At 44.6% G+C, this 18,564-nt stretch overlaps 1 protein-coding gene and 1 long non-coding RNA gene across 51 annotated transcripts in view; one reads left to right on the top strand and one right to left on the bottom strand.

The window, feature by feature from the left end:
• The window catches only part of Plekha5 (pleckstrin homology domain containing A5), a 169,595-nt gene that overhangs the window by 32,290 nt on the left and 118,741 nt on the right, over window positions 1-18,564 (bottom strand). For 22 of the 50 annotated variants that reach the window (XR_015685263.1, XR_015685266.1, XR_015685264.1 and 19 more), the window contains 4 exons: window positions 13,947-14,409; window positions 12,252-12,335; window positions 8,993-9,112; window positions 8,177-8,230 (listed from right to left, as the gene is read on the bottom strand). Coding sequence is in view for 36 of the 50 variants with exons in the window: in XM_087655920.1 (XP_087512046.1) it covers window positions 8,177-8,230; window positions 8,993-9,112; window positions 12,252-12,335; window positions 13,947-14,409 (721 nt within the window). In the remaining 14 variants the exon portion in view is untranslated. The remainder of the gene's footprint in view (window positions 1-8,176; window positions 8,231-8,992; window positions 9,113-12,251; window positions 12,336-13,946; window positions 14,410-18,564) is intronic. The other 28 variants (XR_015685269.1, XR_015685270.1, XR_015685271.1 and 25 more) reach the window with 2 other exon arrangements.
• LOC134486859 (uncharacterized) lies at window positions 831-4,392 on the top strand. The gene is made up of 2 exons (XR_015687134.1): window positions 831-2,187; window positions 3,725-4,392. It is a non-coding gene; the product is annotated as an uncharacterized LOC134486859 (long non-coding RNA).

Here is an 18,564-nt window from a genome sequence, read left to right as displayed (position 1 = left end):
ATAACATCTTATTAAAATTGGTCTTGACATTTTCATAACCCTTGTATTTTCTCATAGTATAGTGGCACATATAAAACGTCCATGGACACTGGAAATAAAACATTTCGAGCAGGGACTCAGTAAGCCTCCTTAGCTCCGCCCGTGGTAGGCGGAGAGCACGACACCCCTTCATGATTGCTTTCAGGAAGGCAGAGTTTCGTGCAGCGGGCTTTGCAGTTAGGTAAAGCATTCCAAAGACAAGCGTTCTTATACCAAGAGGAAACGGCTGACAGGTCTGCTGCTTATCATTGTCCTTTGTGGTTTCTATCGTCTACATGGTAGCAAACACGGGTTTCTCATTCCCCAGGGTTGAAGGTGTGTGCTGTCCATGTCGTTGACTCTCCTCCACTAGAGCTCATAGAAACCTCACTGACTGCAGCCAGACTTCGCTTTCGTCTCCACAGCTGGCTGATTACTGACTACTCATCTTTTATTAGGATAGATGATAAAGCCGTGCAACGCACAGGGGAATCTAATCTCTCAATCCAAGTCTATGTAGAGAAGTAGTCCCTCACCCCGTACCCTGGAACCTCTCCACACACTTCCCAGGCAACTCCTGTGCAACCCGAGGCTCTCTGAGTACACAGAATGATCCAGTCATGGGGAGGCTCTCTGAGTAGACAGAATGATCCAGTCATGGGGAGGCCTCTCTAGAAAGCCCTGGGTCAGAATGACACACTGTCCTGAGGATTCTATTTACCTTTTGCTTTTAGTGTTTTTGTTAGACGTGAGAGCTAGAGATGAAAAGTCCACCTTTTTGAACTGCTGGGCCTATGCTGGAGAACTAAGGCATTACTAAAACTCCAGACAGCAACTCTGCCTCTCCACAACTCAGCCTCTTCTGCTCCAATGTGAGAACACACCCGGCACTTATGTGTGAGATGTGTCTGGCACTCACGTGCCTTATGCACCCGGTGTGAGAACACACCCAGTGCTCACGTACCCTGCATGTGAGAACACACCTAGTGCTCATGTACCCTGCATGTGAGATCACACCCAGTGCTCAGGTACCCTGCATGTGAGATCACACCCAGGGCTCATGTACCCTGCATGTGAGAACACACCCGGTGCTCATGTACCCTGCATGTGAGAACACACCCAGTGCTTATGCATGTAAACACAGCCTCAGAGCATTGGCAGCCAGTCTTAGGGGTACTCCTAGGGTCTCCTGGGTAATTCTTCTGTGAACTGTGAATAATTTCCTGAGTTTCTGTACATTTGTCAAAATTTAATATGGAGAGGCCTAGGGAACCTGTGGTTGTCATTCTCTGTAACTCTTTGCTCTCACTTTGGTATCAATTCCCAAGGTAAACTTCTTGCCAATAAGCTCACATCAGGAAAGGTTACATACACGCTCTGCTTTCTGACAGAACATGAAAGGACATAGTAGCTGGTAGAGAACTGAGGAGAGGAACTCACAGTTGAGAGAATGTGAGGAAAGGAGCTTTCACGGTGAAACGTATCAACAGGGACCTGACCAATCAGACACAATCACTCCAGTCATGTAGGCACTGGGCCGGCCAGGTTAAGAGACCAGAGGACTGACAAGTGGGTATTAAGTCTACACCCAGAATTCTAATAAACCTGATGTCTAGTTAGTTTTCTTAGAATTCTGCCATTATGATGTCCTATTCTATTCAAGAACTGTCTGGGCCTCAACTTCCAAGCTCAAATATGCTGGAGACGGAGGACAGCAAGGGGAAGGGAGAGAAGGCGGGGAGACAGGGGTCGGGGAAGCACGGTGGAAGGAGGGAGAGTGTTAATCTAACAGTTTCCTCCCAGACTAAAACCTTCCAACCTATGGGAAAGCTCTATAAACAGAGGAAACAACTCAAAGCAGCTTGAGGAAGTCCCGTAAACTGACCAGATTCACCAGACCCTTCCCTGCCAGTGTAAGCAATAAAAGACGAGTCTCTTTCAGAGGAGCCAAGTTGCAAAAGCCCTCTGAGCTGCTTGGATGAAACAGAAACACACTGAGCTGCCTGGAAGAGGTTTAGGCCAGTGGAGACATCAGGAAAGGACACTCTACAACCTGCTGAGCTGCCACAGGCTGTGCAGTGAGCTCCAGGTTCCAAGATTTTGTGAGCTGGGGTGATGCAGCTGCAGAGTCATCTCTGCTCCTGGAAGGAACCCCTCACCTGTATTCCTGTAAGTAACAAAAAAACTCTGACTCATCCAGTGAACTTTGGTGGTATCTCTGAGTGTTTCAGCTAGGAAGGGAAAGGTTTCCTCCACAGAGGTGTTGCAGCTCTGAAAAGAATGGTATCCTGGCAACAGGGAGCCAAGAAATATCAAGGTCATACTGCACAACCTCACACAGGACATTTATTGAGAAAGATACGGGAGGGTGGTTGCTTCTGTGGTGAAAATCAGCAGGGGACTGAGCAGAAGGCAGGCTTTATGGGGGGGGGAGAGGGAGAGAGAGAGAGAGAGAGGGAGGGAGAGAGAGAGACCCGGAATACACTAGTGTATACAGTATACCCTTTATACTATCCATACTTGGATCTGTCATGGGCTCCGGAGAAACCAAGGGAGAAAGAGGGAGAGGGAAAAGGAGGGAGAGAGGTGGTAAGGGAAGGAGAGAGGGAAGGAGCAGTAAGGACAGGCACACAGACAGACACGAGAGGGGGGGGGGACCCCTCCTATAAAAGTGGCTATATGAGACCATGTGTCAACCAAAAGAAGAGGAAAAAAAGAAGAGATGGAGAGAAGAAAAATGAAGAGTGGTCATAAAGGGATGGAGAGACAGCTCAGCGAGTTAAAGGCACTTGTGGACAAGCTGGACAACCTGAGTGTGATGCCTAGGACCCACGGGGAGATGGGAGAACTGAGTCAGACTCCTCACAAACTCACTCTCTCCTGTCTGTGCATGCACACATATGCACGCTCACAATAAATGCAGTAAGATTTTAAAGGAGTAAAAAGATTGATACAAGATTATTTACGGGGCTGGAGAGATGGCTCAGCAGTTAAGAGCACTGACTGCTCTTCCAAAGGTCCTGAGTTCAATTCCCAGCAACCACATGGTGGCTCACAACCATCTGTAATGGGATCTGGGGTCATCTTCTGGCCTGCAGGCACACATGCAGACAGAAAGCTGTATGATGTATACATAATAAATAAATAAATAAATAAATAAATAAATAAATAAATAAATATTTTTAAAAAAGATTATTTATTTTTAGCATTATTTATTGTAGGTATCAACTTTCTAGGCCATGAGACTAGTTTGGGCAATGGTGGGGCATGCCTCTAAATCTCAGAACTCAGCAGGTAGAGGTTACAGGGGCTAGAGGATCTCGGAATTTGAGGCCACCCTGGTCTACAGTGCAAATTCCAGGGCAGTGAGGGCTACACAGAGAAACCCTGTCTTAAGAATCAAAAATAAAACTCAAAACAAGCAAATGAAGGAAAAGGAGGAGGAGGAAGGGGAGGAGGAGAACAGTTTGGGAAAAGAGTTAAGGAACATCCTTCAGAGTTGATCTGCAGAAGGGAGGTGGGGGGAAGGGAAGGGAAACTGTAGTCACGGTATAATGTATGAGAGATTAATAAAAAAGATTATGTGATACTGATATTTTGATGTCTTATGTATGGGTTAAATCAGATTAAACACATTTGTCTTCTCAAAATAAAAAAACCTTCATTTCCTTAATTTACTCCATCAAATGCCTGTCTTCTGTAACAGTTGGAAATACTGCCTTGAAGCTTCTCCTCCTGCCTAGAAAAGAAAACTTCAGACCCTTGACTGTTAGGGTGGAGCCTGCCTGGGAGCTCCGCAGAAGGAAGCTGCTGAGTTACCATGGGGAAAGCTCCCAGGATCCCTTTCACCATCTCCTCAGGAGTAGGACCACAGCAGCACCCGCTCAGGGCCACACGGAGCAGCAGTCTGCAGACTCCACCAGGGCAGAGCCTGCAATCTTGAGTTCTCATCTGCATGGATTTTCCTGTCATCGTTTCGTGAGAGGACAAAGGGAGCCCGCTGAGAAAGACAGTTTATAGCACCCGATCATGGGGCTGTACACGTCACTCAAAGTCACTTACCCTTGTAGAGCATAGTTCATAAACAGGGACTGTATTATAAAATCTAAATGCTATTATAGATCAGTTATAGAACAGAAAGTTTAGTTTACTCTTAGAAGTTGGGGGGCTGGAGAAATAGCTCAGTGGTTAAGAGCATTTAAGGCTCTTGTAGAAGACCCAGGTTTGGTTCCCAGCTCCCCCAATGTAGCCTGTAACCATCTATAAACCCAAGGGATATGATGATGTGCTCTTTGGGGCCCTCTCGAGCACCAGACACAAGGTGTGCCTATGTACATGCAGGTGAAACTCACACAAAATAAAAATAGAAAAGAATCATGATATGAAAATCGACTTTCTTGCCTCCTCCTAAACTACCTAAGACCTCTTTACAACTTGGACCGCTCCAACAGGGTAGGAGTCACTGAATCTCTGACCTCAGCCCCTGCTGCCTGGCACTCTCATGGGTTGCTGTGTCTTCTCCTGGCATGCTATCCTGCTATTCCTGTCTACCTACAAGTGGGTAGGAAGATTAAGGGAAAGAGCTCTTCATCACTGCCGGGAAAGTCACAAAGGAAAGGGAGAAAGAACCAAATGAGATGAGCTCACTGACCGGGACAACACTGACCCAATGCTGGGACCCAATGCAGTATGGGAAAGAAGGCATGAAACTGGGAGGGAGGAGTGTTGTGGGGAACCTGGGGGAGTGGACATGATTAAAATACAACAGAAACACATATGGAATGCTCAAAGAATAAACAAAATGTCATAAAAAATACAGACTTCAAGCAGTTGATAGCTATTTAAACACAATCTGTGACCGTGTACTGCAGAATAAAGCAGAAATCCTCCCACAGAAGTGCACAGCTACTGTAACTTATGTTTTGCTTTCGTGAGACAGGGCCTAAGTCTTTAGTCCAGCAGGCCACAATTCACTATATGGACAGGATCCCACGATCCTGTCAGTTTGAGCCTCCTGAGTGCTGGGACTAAAGGCATACACCACATACCCAGTGCTAAAGTGGTTTTAAAGCCACTTAGTGTCACTTGTGTCACCTGTCCTGAGAGGTGGCGATGAGAAACCACACTCTAGCACTCAGGCTGTGAGGACCAGAAGTCGCTCTTCAGCCGAGTGTGTGACGTGCCAGTGTCCTGCTTGTTTCGTCTGTTGTAACATGCTAGTGGCACAGAAAAGAACTCACCTCTGAAATAGCTCACAGGACACCTTCTGGTTCTAGTGTTCATGAATATTTAGAGATGAACAGAATTTAAATGAATGGAGGTTTTCCTGTGGGTGACTGTGGCACCTACACAAGGCCAAAGGAGGGGTCCTTGATTCTGCATAGATGGCCTTTACTTAATGCTTGTGAGTGGGAAGACAGAGGGGGAGCAGAGAGGGAGAGTCAGCTAGCACCGGCATGCCTTTGACTTTGAAATTTACCCAGGGCATCTTCCTCTGATCTGCTGTCTAATTTGTGGGTCTATAAATCTGATGAGTCAGTCTGTAAATCTTGGATACCTAATAATGCCTGCAAAAGCAACAGACCTGGTCAGCTCAAACAGGTTCTATAAAACTGATGAGTCAGTCAGTCTGTGAGTCCTGAACACCCGGTCAGCTCTAACAGGCTGCTGGCAAGGACGAGACAGACAGCTGGAAAGGTTTGAGCTGAATGAGAAGGTCCACTAAACTAAAATTATCATAATTACTTTATATACTGTACAGCTCAGCTGTAGCTAGACACAACGCACAGTGCAGTTCAGAAAAATTTATCTCAATAGAGTGCTACAAACAATTTTTAAAACTGTATGTAAGGAGAGATTTTCTTTACATAACCTTTTGTGTGTGTATGCATATCTAAGTCAGGGGTCAAATGTGTTGTTTCTCAGGAGTGCCATGGATTTCCATTTTTCCTTTGGGAGACCAAGTGGGACCTGAGGCTTGCTGTGTTTGCCAGGCTGGCTGAGCAGACTGCTCCAGAGACCGGCTGTCTCTGCCACAACAGTGCAGGATTACACACGTGTGCCACTCTGCTGGACTCTTGTGTGGACCCTGGGGACGGCCTGCACCCACCCTTTCACAGCAAGCACTTTACAGATGAGCCATCTGCCCAGCTCCATGGTAATTAAAAGGGTTATGCACACTTGGAGATGAGTTTCAGCTTGTCCAAGTTTTACATTCTAATTGTTATCTAAAATGGCCAAATGCTCACTCTCAGAAGAAGTATGTTTAAATGCAAATATCACTCACAACACCCATTTCTATATTATTTCCATTATTATAAAATTTAAAAATGGAAACAATGTAATTTTTTAGAACCTAAGAACAAGGCAAGTTACTCAAAAACTCTGTGGACGGGGTTGGGGATTTAGCTCAGTGGTAGAGCGCTTGCCTAGGAAGCGCAAGGCCCTGGGTTCAGTCCCCAGCTCCGAAAAAAAGAACCAAAAAAAAAAAAAAAAACCAAAAAACAAAAAACTCTGTGGACAGAGCCCATGAACGACCAGCATTCATTTCACCATATTAGAATGCGTAACGGTTTTAGAAGCCATCAGTGGGGCACTAGTGTGGCATAACATTGCATCTAGAGACCAGTGAGGGCACACAAGCCTGAGGTGGGCTCTGTGCTGTTCTGGAAAACCAGTGAAGGACTGAAAAAGCATCTCAGGACAACAACACGTTTATCTGTCTGGGAGGCCCCGAGTCCGTCCAGTAGCTGCACTGTAGGCTTTACTGAGGTTACTAGGAACCGCGGCAAACCGTTGGGCGTCTTCCAGACTTTCTAGGTAACTTCAAGTTCATGCTTACACTCCTGCTTTTTAAAGTAATGTTGTATTTCCCACAGGTTTTCAGAATGTTCTAAGGCTTGCTTGCTTATTGACTAGTCAGGTAAGTTTTCTTTTGAGACAGGATCTTGTTCTGTAGCTCAGGTTGGTCTTGAAGTTTTGATTTTCCTGCCTCTGGACTGCTGGAAACACGGGTGTGTGTGGCCATGCCAGGTACTCTATTTACAATGTAAAGGAAATTTAAAGACAGTTCATTCCGTATGGACCCCAGAAGCTTTTTAGAATATGAGGTATCTTTATTATACTGCTTTCAAAGTTCATCTGAGAGGCCAGCTTGAGTTTCATCACCCCAGTCTCTGTACTGAAAATCTGAACTTGGATAACAAAATGCTGATTTCTGAAGCATTGCAATAGGCAAAATCATGACAAAAACTAATGGGAAGTATGTAAATTACACACTAAAGCTTCTTTAAAATTAAGGTGACGGAACATGTCTGCAAAGGGTTACCTAGGTGTAAAATCTCTCTTTAAATAGAAATAATTTATAAGGCTGCATCTACCATTTTCTTTCAAAGATGTAAGCATCTGTCTTATTTCTTGTAGGAACTATAATTGATAAAATATTCAAATCTATGCATTTCAAGACAAGTCAAAACGAGGCTTAGCTTTATCTTTATCAAAGAAGTAATTTGTTAGCAGAAATTATGTCTGATAAGATACCAAGGCCCACTAAATATTAACAGTGTCTAACACCCTAACCCGAATAGTCCTTGTTCACTGACTCTCTTCATTTCTCCAGGTGTGTTTGCCTTTCCAACACAGGGTCTCGGTTTCTACCCCACCATAATAGCACAGACACCATATCTTTCACTGCTCACTAGAGATCACTGCCCTTGGCCACCCAGCAGGAGGTTAATGGGGAGAATCACAGGGCACGGAGGCAGGCCCTTCATACTTGGCAAGGATCAAACCCTAGGAGGAGACAGCACTTGGGCAACTCAAAGCGCTCTCCTGAGGGAACCCAGCGTACTGCACCGGTTCTCCTCACCACTGCCAGCAGGACCTCTATAGTGTTCATTTCTTCCCTGCTCACCTCAGCTCAGACACACCTCCGTACCTAAGTTGTAATGAGATACAAGGAAACAAACAGGATAGAGGTGACCCAGTGCTTGTACCCCACTGATCCTCACAGAGGCCTTTGGGTCAGGGCTCCTTACTGTCACGTAAAGAAATCATAGAATCAATTAAAGTGATTGAAGTATCTAAGATGCCAAGAAAATTATACTATAAATGCTAAGTTCTAACTGGTGTCAAAATAAGAAAATTCTTCAAACCCCACCTGATGATCCAAATATATGGTGTTCCTTTGAAGATGATGTGAAAGAATTTCATTCTAGTAGCCATCAATCAAGGAAGGAGCGATAGAGAGCAAATTGTCCACAGGTCAGTTGGTGATGAGAAAAGCAGGCCGTTATTACAGCGCAATACCATCCTCCCCCCACCCCCCCGCGACACACACACACACACATGCTCTGTCAGGGTACAGATGACACCCTCAGTATGTAAAATCAGACATGAGCTATTCAGTAGGAAATCACTTGCAATGCCTTTAGCAGATAGAAGATTTACATGCCAGTCCTTTCCTTGCCCTCCCTTCTCACATAAAAGGTGCTATTAACCCTTTGAGAGACTTCAGTCTGGCCTCCAACTCCCTGACCCTCCTGTACTCAACCCTGAGGGCTGGGATCACAGGTGCACAGCTGAGACATATTTTTATGTGCTCACTTTTTTTTTTCATAAGAAAAAGGCTTATACTGACTTTTCACTTTCTGCTTTATTTGAAAACCAGAGCTTTCAGTACCTGTTTTATCAGATGCAGAAGTCCTAGAATTTATTTACTGAGCAGCAGAACTGTTTTGAGACCTCAATGCAGCCCCATCCCCTCTCCTCCCAAACAGGCGAGTTGAAGGCTACGACGTGTGCACTCACTCACTCTATCTTCTCTGTTATACATGCATGTAAGGGAGCTGCATTCTCAAAGGGTCAGCAGGAGACGGCGATGCCCCTGCCATGATGGTTCAGGCTCATGCGCAACACCATGGACACAGAGTGCACTGATGGGTGATGACGTCAGACGGACATGTGCATGGCTGACCTTCGGGCTGTGGGCCTCGAGTTTCAGCTGCATGAGCTGTGCTAAGGTGTGCTCCCGGATACTACTCAGCTCTGCTTGCTGCCGTCTCAGCTTTATCAGCAGCAGCGTAAGCTCCTCTGGCTGAGGGAGTACAATTTAAGAATCCAAACAGTGGAAAACAGATTAATTGTTGTCTTAAGTGACAGACATTAAACCAAGATTTCTTGGCAAGTTTCCTCTTAGGGTTGGCATCATAGAACCTAGGCACTATGATGCCAGGTCCTACATAAATGCATAGGTATCTAGAGAGACAGAAGGAAGAGTGTCACTGTACATCCAAACAACAGGACATTCAGAGCTCATGAGAGTATTTCATTGTCAAGAATAAAAAGCACAAAACCACCATAAAGTTTAGCACAGAGAACCGTTAAGTTGCTCATTAAAAATGTCATCGGAGTGTTAAAATTATACCTAAGGCTCTTCTGGCAACAGAACAGTATTGGCCCATCCAACACCATTTCAAAGAACAAGTAAATCAAAAGAATTACATTTCAGAAATGAAAAATTGGGGTATTGTTTCTGAAATCCATGATTCAGCATATAAGGTCACTTGCATTTTGTAATGCTACCTACCAATAGAGTTTCCACAGCATTTTTTTTTTAAATGATTAAGATGTCATTTTTTTTAAAATGATTAAGATGTCATTTTTTTTTTTAAGGAGATAGAAAGGGAAACAAATATTGCTCTTCCTGCCTCCCCGCCCCCCACCTGCACACATTCTCTGGGAACCATGGAGACTGATCCCCCAGTGGCACTGCACATTTGGGGAGGAAAGAGTTCAACAGGGGGTGAACTTCTCAAATCTGTAGTCTGTCCTACAGCAGCAGATGGACAGCTGTTTCTCTGAACTTTGTTTAAAAACAGTAAGGGGTAGGGAAAGGGACTCGGCTCCCACACATCCTGGGCCTGGGCCCTGCTGAGCTCTCTGTGTCCATGCAGTTCTATGTCGGCTCCTCTGTTCACTGGCTCTGGCTCTCCATTTTCTAGACCACAAAGTTCTCTTAGAGACCCACGGCATTTTCACTGTTGCCTTCAGACAGGCACGGCTGGCATCATAGAAGGAAGCTACACCCTCCTACTGGCTCCTCAGGCGTAGGCGGGAACAAAGGGGAGGCACCAGGCTTTTATAATGACAGCCAACAGTGGACAGAGCATGTGACGTCAAGCTACAGTGAGTGAACCCCCACTGCTCCCAAAACCCTCTAAACAAAATCCAAAAGGATAGCTTTTGCAGTGAAGCCACCTTGTGACTTCAGGACAGGATTTATCTGCTGATCACCTTGTCCAGCTCTTGAAGTCTTGCCAGAGGTGTGGGGAGATAAGGACTGACACACTCTCCTCCTTCTTTTGACAGAGTAGGATTTTCTAAAACTCAGGCTGATTTCTGACAGAAAATCCAAAGAAGTCTGTGTATGGACTAAAATGATGAGGGAACTTTCAAAAGTGCAGAAGGTAGTACGTTAGCTGTACATTCACATGTGGATGTCAAATAGAGGCATTCTTGGCTGGGAAAAGGTTGGGGTGATGGTAAATGTGTTTGACTCTGAACAGCCACTAGAGGGAGCAAAGTGGAAGAGTAACTTTCAGACAGCTAGCAGCTGTTCTGTGACCCCTGCCAGCTTCTCTCACACTACAATCTACTGTTTAATAGTTCTTGGTTCTAAAGCTGGTGAGCCAGTGTCTCTTTGGACTTTATTTAACAGTTCTTGGTTTTTAATAAAATATATTCACAATCTTTGCTAAACAAACTGAGATCACTTTAAATCAGAAACAATCTCCATATTTCGAATGTGTAAGGCGAAATGTATACTAAGAGTTTGTTTTGATTGCTGTAGGGGAGAATTTTAAATAATAATGAACAATCCTATAGGTGTTAAATCACATCCTCAAACAAACAGGACTATCTACTGACAAGTAGAGTCAGGTCCCAGACAAAGGATTCAGCAGTGTTCATGTACCTGTAACCTCAGTCAGCCAGAGGCTAGGGCAGGAAGATTGTTAGATCTAGACCCTGCCTAAAAGCAAAGGCAAAAGCAAAAACGAACAAACAAAACAACGATAATAAAAACAAACAAACGAACCCCCTCCCAAAAGCTAAGCCAAAGCAAAGTCATCTATTTTCTGGTATTCTACCAAAGCAAAGTCATCTATTTTCTGGTATTCTTCTACCCCGTATCTCAGGCTGGTCTCTAACTCCCAGTCTTCCAGCCTCAGCCTCTGGATCGACAGGATTGAAGGCATAAATAAGCCTCTATGGCCGGCTGTCTCGTTTGTAGTCTGTCTTTGTGTAAATACATCAATCAATGTATTTTTGACTCTAAAGCAGCTAATTTATAGTAAATCTCACAGGAAAGCCAACAACGGCAGTATGGTTCTGTAACTCTAGCATGAGGAGGCCAGCCAGGAAGACTGAGCTCCAGGTTGGCCTGTGCTTTACATCAAGAGTCAGTTTTCAAAAGCCACAAGCAAAATGTTTCAGAGATCTGCTGTGCGGCCACGGCTGCTGGCTGGACTTCACTCCTATGTCTGTACTGGGTGTGTGTGGGGCAGTGGTTCTCAGTCTTCCTGATGGGTCAACCCTTTAACACAGTTAGTTCCTCATGCTGTGGTGACCCCAACAATAAAATTATTTTCATTGTTACTTCACAACTGTAATTTTGCTGTTACGAATTATAATGTAAATATGTGCTATACAGGCTGCTATGTGACCCTCCACAGGTTGGGAGCTGCTGGTACAGGGCTTGCTGATCTCAAATGGTCTTGGGTATCTTATGCAAGCATGCCATGCTGAGCTCCTTGGGTTTTAAGATAAACAAAAACAAACTATATGGTCACATATGTCATGTAGTCACGTATGCCATGTAGTCATGTATGCCATGTGGTCACGTATGCCCATGTAGCCCTGGCTAGCCTAACTCATAGCCATCCCTGTGTACCATTGTGCCTGGTTTTTATTTTGAAGAAAGGGGGAATAACAAATCAAAAATCCAGAGTTAAACAGTAAACTTGAAATGCGCTCCTTTATTTGGACATTTAGGGAAAGGCACCGACATGGCTATGTAAGTCTATGCTCTTCTTGTGTTGAAATTAGTTACAAAGCGGTTGTGCTTTTCTCTGAAGGCGATGTCTCTGAAAATTCACACTTACAAACTGTCAGCTTCACGTCTTTCTGGGCAGCAAATAAAGCAAGCATACGATAAGTAGACTTATCACACTCACCGTCCTGCCGTGGAGGCTCTGAGGACTAACAGCCTGTAAGGCTAAGCCAGCCGGCATTGACCTTCTGTCAGGTACATAGACATGCTAGGAAAGAGAGAGAACAGATTCAGTGGTAAGCTTTTTTTTTTTTTTTTTTTTTTGAGGGGGGAGGTGTCAATATTATTGATCAATAGTCTTAAATTTTTATTATGGATTACTAATTAAAATTGTCATTAGTTTTTAAGAGAAATACTAACATTTTTTTACTTGACTAAAATATAGATGCTAATGGACAGTGTATGTGTATGCACTGTTGTTTTGTGTTTCTGAGAGAAGATCTTGTATGTAACTCAGGCTGGCCTCACACTTACCCTCCTAATCTACTGGGTTCCACTACTCAAGTGCTGGGATCACAGGCATGATCCTTATACCTGGGCCCACATCAGACATTTGTGTTTATTATCACCATTTATGCACAAGGGATGCGTGCAGAGCATATACGTGGAGGTCAGAGGACGACTCTAAGGCACTAACTAGTTCTGTCCTCCCACTTTAGGTGGCTTCTCAAGACTGACCTCAGGTCACTAGGCTGACACAGCCACAGCCACCTACTGAACTTCTCACTGGCCTAGCTTCAGAGTCTTTAGAGAAAACTTAGTGATGGGAGTGGCAGAGGTTGAGGGTTTCACAGATTTTACTAGTTGGCTCTTTTTCATGCCTGGTTTTAGTTTTGGTTGTGAGCCTAGCCTTTAACGGCTGAGCCATCTTTCCAGCCCCATGCCTGCTTTTATATTCAGTCTGTTATGACAAGTCTTTAGAGAAAGTACGTTACTCCTGTGGCATCTGTAAGTTGGTGAGGGGTGGGTACACTGAGCAGCTCATCTGGGTGGGTGTAGACATTCATTTCTGATCTGTAGTTAAGCTTAAAATAAAGTGGCGTTTCCTTAAAACTTCCTGGGGTGCTAATGTCCTCTACTCTATCACACTTTAACCTTTGGCGTGTGTAATCTGGGAATAATAGAGTTCATCTGCAAAGGCATGCAATGTTCTTCAGGTTGAGATGTTTGAGTATAAAATACTGAAAGATCACGTTTGTTTATGTCACATCAATCCTTCAGTCCTGAAAAGCCATCAAACTCAGTCTGCAAACAGACAGTTCCAAGGTTGCCTGAAAATTCAGATACCATCAGTGGTGACAAACGCTGTGATATTTTTTTCTCTTTGAAGTGACAGGCTCCATGTTGCTTTGGGAGAGGTCTACTAATTAATTAACAAGTCTGAATAATGATCCTTGCTGTAAGTCCCAGCCCCAAATGAACCCTTCCTTCAGAAAGCTGCCTTCGCCATTGTGTTTTATCATAGCAATAGAGAAACATCTAAAACATGGCCCAAACTTCTAATCCAAGGTCGAGGCCGGACCACTTGGACTTCAAAGCCAGTTTCTCTGCCTCAAAACTTGAGAGACATACTTCAAATAGAAACACTTGTCTGCATATACGAGGCTTATACACAAACAAAGGAATCGCTCTTGTGATCCGGAAGTATTAAAGTCACATTCTATTATGGGATTCTAACAGAGTGCTTTAATTTTTAAGATGAAGTCACCTGTTTTAAGAGAACAGCAGTCTTGTCCTCTTGCCTCTAACTTAATATAAAAAGTATATTAAAGAGAAACTACATCATCACTGAGCAATGAGTTAACAAACAGCCTTTTACCTTAGGGTGATGAGGCCTGTGCCTGCGGTCTATTGTCACATCTCCTCTCTGGATTGGCGAGGACACTTCTGACCTGTATGTCCGCTGAGGGGAGAAGCCCTGGTAAGCAGCAGCTGGCACATGGGACGGTGACGTGGGGATGGAGTGCATTGTCTGGTCAGAAACCTTCCCCATGGCTTTAGGGCTGCTCAGGCAGCTGTGCCGAGGGAGGGTGCTCTGCTTGTGGTAAAACTGGCGCTGCTGCCACTCATACAGCTGCCACATGGTGTCATCCCTCATGGACCGCCGCTTCTCCTCTGCCCCAGGCCCTGTCTTCTCATGACCAGAAGGCGTTACACTGCAGATACTCTCTGGTCTGGTCTTGCTGTTTCTTGGGAGTGTTCGGTAACCTTCAGGGTAGCGGGCCAGAATCTGGGCTCGGTGGCTTGGCATATTTCTTGGCAATGTTTGATAAGAAATTACTCTAAAATTAAAAATAAGTTATAAAAATGAAAGTTATTATAAAATGCAGGGAGATCTGTTTTTGCAATTTTAAGTGACAACTGTATTTCTGGTTTTCCTGTCAAGTAAACACGTAACAGGCTTATCTTTTAAAAGGACATAGTTTAGTGGCATGTGGAGTGGCATGTGCAAAACCCTGGGTGTGAACCTAATTATTTAACAAATTGAAAGAGAAAGGACGGACTAATGTTATATGGAGTATAAATCATGAAGAGATAAAGCTTTTTAAATGAAATTACATCTGGTAATATACTATTATAAATAGAACCCACAGCAATTATATGTGATTATTAGTTCCACAAAATGTATCTGGTTTAATGCAGAAGCATTTGCCCATTTCCACTGGTAGTAAAAATGGCCTTTGGGGTTGGGGATTTAGCTCAGTGGTAGAGCGCTTGTCTAGGAAGTGCAAGGCCCTGGGTTTGGTCCCCAGCTCCGGGGGGGGGGGGGGGGGAGGGACCAAAAAAAAAAAATGGCCTTTAACCCCAGGGCTTCATAACCACAGGTAGGTGGATTGATTCAGTTTGAGGCCAACCTGGTCTTCAGTGAGACCCTCCCTGTCTTAAAATACAAACAAACAAAAAACCCCAACAACCAACTCCCTGCCCCTCCCCCAAACTGCCCCCCATCCAACTTCTAAGATATTAATAAATAACATTTAAAGAGACTATTCAAGAACTAATCTTAAGCCTTCATCATTAACTGTGCAACTAGTTAGATAGTAAGGCCTTGCCTTAAAAAAAAAAACAAACAAAAAACAAAACAAAACAAACAAAAAAACCAACCAAACCAAGTTAAGATTAAATTTCAAGTGCTCATCATAGCCTATCATTCTGTGATACATACATTTGTATCCTAAGACAGTCACTGTAACAAAACCCAGGGCTTTGGGGGAAAGGTAGGGTCCAACAGAGGCTTCCCGCATGCCTCCAGGGCTCCAAAGACAAACTTTCAGCTCACCCACGATTGGCCTTTCCTGCATCCTGAACTTGCTTTCGCGGCCTTCTACTGTGTTAGCGGTCTGCAGATGCTGTCACCACAGGAAGTGGGTGAAAAGTGACCTGCAGGCGACTTTACTAAACTCCTGAGGACATTTTATGTTTTATACTTACTTATGATTATGAGTGTGTTACCCTGCATTTTCTGTGTACCATTTTCGAGCCTGGTGTAGACAGAGGTCAGAAGAGGGCATCGGAACTAGAATTAAGATGGCTGTGAGCCACCAAGTAGGTACTGGGAACAGAACGTAAGTCCTGTGGAAGAGCAGCCAGTGCTCTTAACCACTGAGGCACCCACCTCCCCAGCCCCTACTTTACTACTTTTTTTTTTTCTTTTTTTTCAGAGCTGGGGACCGAACCCAGGGCCTTGCGCTCGCTAGGCAAGCGCTCTACCACTGAGCTAAATCCCCAACCCCTACTTTACTACTCTTAATCTAAATCTCTGGCTGACAAACTGGAAGCCAAAGATTTATTTTAAAGATTTCTTTTTATTTTATATATGTGTGTGTCTGTCTGCGTGAGTGAATGCCATGTGTGTGCGGAGCATATATAAGGAGGCAAGAAGAGTGTTGAAATCCACTACACCTGCAGTTACACACAGTTGTGAGCCACCCAGTATGGGTGCTGGGAATTGAACCTGTGTCATCTAGGAAAGCAGCAAGTACTTTTACCTGCTGAGCCATCTCTGGCTCTTCCAAAGATCTCGGACAGACTTGTTACGGGCGGCAATGCGTCAGAGCCACTCTTGCTCGCCCATGTACTCTGGAGGGACGCAGCAGATCTAAGGGGCCTGGGGTTGGACAAGACCTCCCAACAATGGAAAAGTCCACGGAGCCCTTGACCTAGTTAGTGTAAGAACTGAGTGCACACTTGGCTATGAGGTACACTACATAGTTTCTACTGGTATGTAAAATTATATTATTGTTACTCAATGAGAAGTTCTCTTTGCAACATAGAGAGAAAGGCAGAGTGGGAACAACTATGAGGAAGGCGTGCACCTGTAACCCAGTACTTGGGCACAAAGGCAGTTGGAACTCTGTGAGTTCCAGGCCACCCACGTTATCCTATCCATATTCTTTCAATGTCTGGCATTATAGTAAAAGTTTGTGAATGAAAATGCCTACTTGTAACAATTTCCACACATTTATATATAAATGAAAAAGTTATCCCTTCTTAAAAACTCCGCTACAGACATGTATGTTTACATGAAACTACTCATCTATCATAATGAACTGACTGGAACTGAAGACAGCAGGCTGGAGAGGTGACTCAGCAGTTGAGTGCTTGCTGGTCTTCCAGGATCCACATTAGGTGCCTCACATCCACCTAGGCACCCCCACACCCCAACCCCTATGATACTCATACCCACAAATGACAATTAAAAGCAAAACTACAAATAAGGAAGACATCAAGTTTAGGAAGCAGTGACCAACAGAAGGCTGGGGGCCCTTCAAACGTGTGTCCCCACCATCTAGTAGCTACACGAGTCCTTTAGCCACTGTGGTTTCTTGACTACAAGAGAGCTGATCATAGCCGCCTAGAGCTCTACACTCACATTACTCATTAATATTCAAACAACTTCTGATCCCTCAGTCATCTCTCCTGAACAGTAGAGATCTCCTCCATCATTCTGGTTCCTCTTCCAGGCTCTTGCAATGTTCTCAGAGCTTGTCCCCCCACCCCCCACCCCACCCCATCCTCCACAAAGCCAATCGTCAGGCAGCTAACTCTGGGAGTGGAGTGAGAGGGACAGTCTCATGTGACTACACTGGAGTTCGATTAGCTGTGGCTTTCTCTCCTGTTGCACACCCCCACCCCCACTAGATTTTCCTCTCCACTTCTCTTTGACAAGACGAAAGCCAGAAATCAGGGTCAAAAATGAAGAACTGGAGACCCACACTCAGGTATTCTCAGGAGGTGTGGCAGCCAGGGGAAGCTGATTCCACTCAAGACTCCGCTCTGGCACTCCAACAGTCTACCTCAGGGGGTTTCCACCCAAGAGACGAACTCTAAAGCAGTTTAACCACCACACCTTCTTAAGAAATTTAAGAAAGTCAAGTCATAAATCTAAGAAACAAACACTACAGAAGTACAGTATGCCATGGAAATGTATCTGCACGAGAAGGGACATGCATTGCCAGATTAAAATACCACAGACGACCTCTGCACTAACAGTACAAACTACAACTCTGGAAAGACAGCACTGCCAGTCCTCTGAGGCTTCAATAGCATGTGAGCTGCTGCATTTACTCAAACTGCCAAGTGCTCGTGTGCTATTAACAGACGTGTTCCCACCAGTGTGGCTAATGGTTATAAGTGTGAAAGGTTCATCTGCCCTCTGAAACTTTGGGGGACTTTGATTTCTGTCCCAAAGAAATTTAAATTAAGCCAAGTGTGATTCACTGTGAGCAAAGGCTTAAGAGGCAAGCACAGTGAATCCATTCAGCACAGCTGCCTGGGATCCGCCCTGGGCGACCGACAATCAAGGCTCCTCTACTCACAAAGACACTCTGCAGCTCTGTTCAGAGGCGCAGGGACCTACCAACAGTAAACCACCCCTGCTTCCTATGAGGGTCTCAGTGGTTAAAGAAAGCCTTTATAAAGAAAAGAAATCAGTTATTTCATGAATTATGATGCTTCTTTCTGCAGTAAGAGTTTATAGATGTTTGTTTGGGAGGTTTATTTAGAACCAATCGTACATGATACTTTTCAAAGACTCAAAGTGATCTTAAGTCATTTGCAAAGAATGTGACACTTCAAGTACTCAGGGACCTGACAACACTGTGAACCTGAAGAGAAGAGGCCTTCTTCCTTCAGGAGGCTGCACTTAGAAGAAAAGGCTAGAAAGCCTCTCGGGGGCCGCTCACACTCACTCGATCCTTCACAAATGAAACAGAAATTCCAGATGCCTGCTACCCTCCCTACACTTCTAAACTACAGAAAGGGATGCTCTGAGGAGATGATTTTTCTTTGAAGTGAGATTTAAGTTGAGAGGGAGCAACCTGAACAACAAGTCTGAATTATCTCCTGACTGTGACCTTTAGTCTTCCAGACCCTTTCACCCTCAGAACTGCTTCCTGTCTTTGTCTAATCAAACCACACTGATCTGTTTCCCTACC

The sequence above is a fragment of the Rattus norvegicus genome, chromosome 4, assembly GCF_021556685.1.
Source record: "Rattus norvegicus strain SHRSP/BbbUtx chromosome 4, alternate assembly SHRSP_T2T, whole genome shotgun sequence".
In the NCBI taxonomy this organism is placed as follows: Eukaryota; Metazoa; Chordata; class Mammalia; order Rodentia; family Muridae; genus Rattus; species Rattus norvegicus.
The sequence above is the reverse complement of the archived record's forward strand: the minus strand, read 5'-3'. Positions and strand labels throughout refer to the sequence as shown.